Source organism: Parasteatoda tepidariorum, chromosome 8 (assembly GCF_043381705.1).
Source record: "Parasteatoda tepidariorum isolate YZ-2023 chromosome 8, CAS_Ptep_4.0, whole genome shotgun sequence".
NCBI classification, from domain to species: Eukaryota; Metazoa; Arthropoda; class Arachnida; order Araneae; family Theridiidae; genus Parasteatoda; species Parasteatoda tepidariorum.
Window position 1 is genome coordinate 83,442,702 of NC_092211.1, and position 3,772 is coordinate 83,446,473.

The following is a 3,772-nucleotide window of genomic DNA, read 5'->3' on the forward strand; positions in this document are numbered from 1 at the left end:
TATATATATATATATTTAATCTTATTCATTTATATTATTTATATATATATTTTTAGATATAAATCCTTTATTTTCAAGATATATGATGTTGATAATTTTTTTAATGAAATTGAGACATGAAGAGGCCTTTCTAGCATGAAAATACAAATTCAGTTCGTTTTACAGTTGTTTTAAAAATAATAATAAAATAAATTTTTAAAATAATAAAATAAATTTTTAATTAATTTTTAAGTAATAATTTTTTTTTGAAAAAAGTTACTTAGCTTATTCTGAAGACGTTAACGTATTAAAATATGTTGCAAATAACTTTAAAATTAGTGCATAAAGGTTAATTTTGTTTTCTAAATTTTACAAATATAAAAATTTGCATAATATAATTTTATATAATTTTTATATAATTTTTTTTCAAATTTACATTTCAAATCTTAACATTTACATTTAAATTTTTTAGGAAAAAAACTTAAGAAAGAGTAATTAAAACAGTTCCTAATTTAAATTTTTATAAATATCAACAACGGGTAAAATTACGTCTCGATTATTTCTTCTTATACAGTCACACAGTTTGCTTTAAAATTAAATTTCTTTTTTAAGTTCAGATGATTTTTTTTTCAAATCTAGGTAATCGTCCATTTCGTTACAATTTACATATTAATAAAATGTTCTTACAAAAAGCTGCTGTAATACATATTTTTCTAAAACAATTCCGCGTTTTTGTAAAAAAAAATTGACTTTTGAGAAAAAAAAACAATGACGAATGCGAGGCAATGACGGGGAACGATAAGCGAAGTAAGCAGGGTTGCATTCACGTAATATATATCTCCAATAATATTCAAATTTTTTTATATAATACAATTTTTTTAGAAATATATTAAATAGGAAACTGTCCCGACTTAACTTTCAGATAAAAGAAAATCTTCGATGCGCTAATTGAAATAGTTCAATGCTCATAAAAAGAACTATGTAATTTAGTTAAAAATAATAACAAAACAAATGCAATATTCTCATAATTTAATCAAAAGTAATGTAAGTTTCTTGTTCTTCATAGCGAAATCATAACAGATAATTCTTATCTGTCTTTTTACTTTGTTAATTGTCTTTAGTTCGATGCATATTTTTCGCATTGTATTCTTCCATTCAAATATTCCTTATCATGTTTTTATACTTGTTAAACGAAGGCAAAATATTTTCTGCAAATAAAACGCAATACTATTTCAAGAACAATAAGTATTATTGCCAATCAGTGCTTGTCATTTTTATCTCTCTTTAAATGAATTTATTAATTTTAGTATGTGAAACTTGTGTGCCATTTGAATAACCTACTCTTATTCCTTTTAGGAACAACATGAAAATCTTGGCATTATCTCTCCTTTTCACAGTTGTAGCAGCTAATAGCGGTCTCTTTGATCGTAATTTGAACGAACATTGGGAAAATTTCAAGGTAAATAAGCTGTGAGGAAGAAAAAAAAGTGATATAAAGCATAGATTCATGTTACATTTTCCTTTAAAAAGTGCTTTCCAAGCATTTTACGATTAAAACAGCAATTATTTCTGATAGAATGTTAGAAACAATTCATAGATAGGGATTATATTAACGCATAACGGAAATAATAAGTTAAATCAAGCTTAGTAGCTGATATCATTTAATTAAATTACTAATCTGAAATTAAATTAGAAAACATGAACGTGATATTGCTTGGTTGTAAAACGTTGCTAGGGATTAGCCTCTTTAAATATATAATTATTAGCTGTCTAGTTTAAAGCACTAAAATATTTTTTTAAAAACAAAGAAAAAGCTACAGTATTCCTAGGAAAGAGACAGAAAAATCCGTTATGAATGACAAGAATTTGAAATCCACTTATTTTTAAAAATAAAGCTGAAAACCCAGCTTGATTTTTTTTCTTTTTGAGAGTTCAAGTAAGTTGCAAACATAAAATTCTTAACATAACTATAATCATGTCACCTTAATTGATCATTACGATCACCGTTTTCAAGAGTATTTTAAACTGGGGGTATTGATATGAGAATCAGTACCACTTTTCCAACTTCTATTTAATGCATTATTTAATAATGTTCCGATACTTGAATTAATAATGTTCGATTTGTAACAAAGCGATGTATAAATGTTGTTACATATGGCTTCATTGGAAATATTAATCCATATACAATGTTCAACTTTAAGTGGACATAAACAAGGAGTAAAAAGGAACAAAATTACATTCACAAACAAAGAAAACACATGACAAACGCATATTAACACTAAAAGAACACATAGATAAAATTAAAGTAAGAAGAAAATATATATATATACAGTGAAGAAAGAGGAGTAGTCTTTACAGTGAGTTCATGTGATCTCTGGCATCCCAGTAAAGTTTACAGAGATCACCCCGCTCTTGAGATTGTTTGTCCAGTAAAGGGCATACCAGCAAGTGGTCTGAGTTCATGGTTCCCGAATTGCAGATTTGGCTGTTGAGAGTCTAAAGTTTGCCACAGCCTTCTTACGAGGACTGTGATAAAATTTCTTCCAACTGTTTTGGATGTTAGCTCAGGGTTTTCCGGTGGATTTTTTTGCTTGGTTGCGCTTTAGGTCGGTCATAAGTTTCTTGGAAAATTGTTTTTTAAGGGAGTCTGGTGAAATTGGTTTATTACATTGTGGTTCGAGTGTCCCTTTCTTGGCTAGTTGGTCTGCCTTTTCATTGCCATTGATTCCCACATGCGAAGGGATCCACAGGAACATAATAATTTTGTTGGCATTCTCGAGAAAAATCAAATTATTTCTAATTTCTGAAACAGCCTGAGTATCTGAATCATGGTTTATGGCAAATGCCTGGATAGCTGCCTTAGAGTCGACAAGGATTACTGCTTTAGTGAAGTAATTGATTAAGGTTTTCCAGGGCTATCGATATAGCGAAGATCTCTGCATCAAAATTTGACATTTAGTATCCCACAGAGGCGCTGTGAGAAAAGATCTTACTGTGTACTCCTGCTCCGGTGCTGTTTTGTATTTTTTAACCGTCAGTGTACACTCTCGTCCATTCTGGTTCAGGATATTGCTCTTGTAGCATGCATAATGCATTTATTTTTAGTACTGTCTCAGGTATGTTTTTCTTACCCAAATCATTGATATCTAGTTTGTGCCTGACATCTATAAATTTCAGAGGATTTGTGATGCTCTTGTTACAGATAGCGATGCATAAGTAATTCATCCTAAATATTTCGAGAAAAAAGGACAACTCCATCAATTATAAAAGTTTTGTATTTAATTTCTGTGTACAATTACTGCTACTTGTGGCCTAGGGTTTGAGCGATTTAAAATTGTAAAACTCTGAGTTGTACATACATTGTAAAGGGACGTCGGCAGCCCAATTAGCTCACGACATACATAGAAGCTCATACTTCTGCAATACTATTGTAAACGCCATCAAAAATTCTGCCATTTTGCTTAAAAGATCGAAATTATTCTAAGATTTATCGATATGTCTTGCATAATGGTATCCAATGTTAAATATATTCAATCATGTAACATGAATTTGTAACAATTAAAAATTCATTTCTTTTTATGTAGAGTACCTATGGAAAAACATACAAGGGACGTGAGGAAGCAAGTAGAAGATTAATTTGGGAGAAGCATGTTGCTGACATCGTGCGCCATAATCTTCAAGCTGACTTGGGCATCCACAAATTTAGACTAGGCATCAACGAATATTCGGACATGGTAAATTTGTATTGATATATATATATATATATATACACATATATACATATATATATACA

The 3,772-nt window shown here is 29.4% G+C and overlaps 1 protein-coding gene across 1 annotated transcript in view; it reads left to right on the plus strand.

Annotated features, from left to right (window-relative positions):
• Positions 1–1,335: 1,335 nt before the first annotated feature.
• The window catches only part of LOC107442060 (cathepsin L-like peptidase), a gene marked incomplete at its 5' end in the record, with an annotated part of 8,651 nt that continues 6,214 nt past the window's right edge, over positions 1,336–3,772 (plus strand). The window contains 2 exon segments of the mRNA XM_043056224.2: positions 1,336–1,438; positions 3,564–3,713. Coding sequence (XP_042912158.1) covers positions 1,343–1,438; positions 3,564–3,713 — 246 coding nt within the window.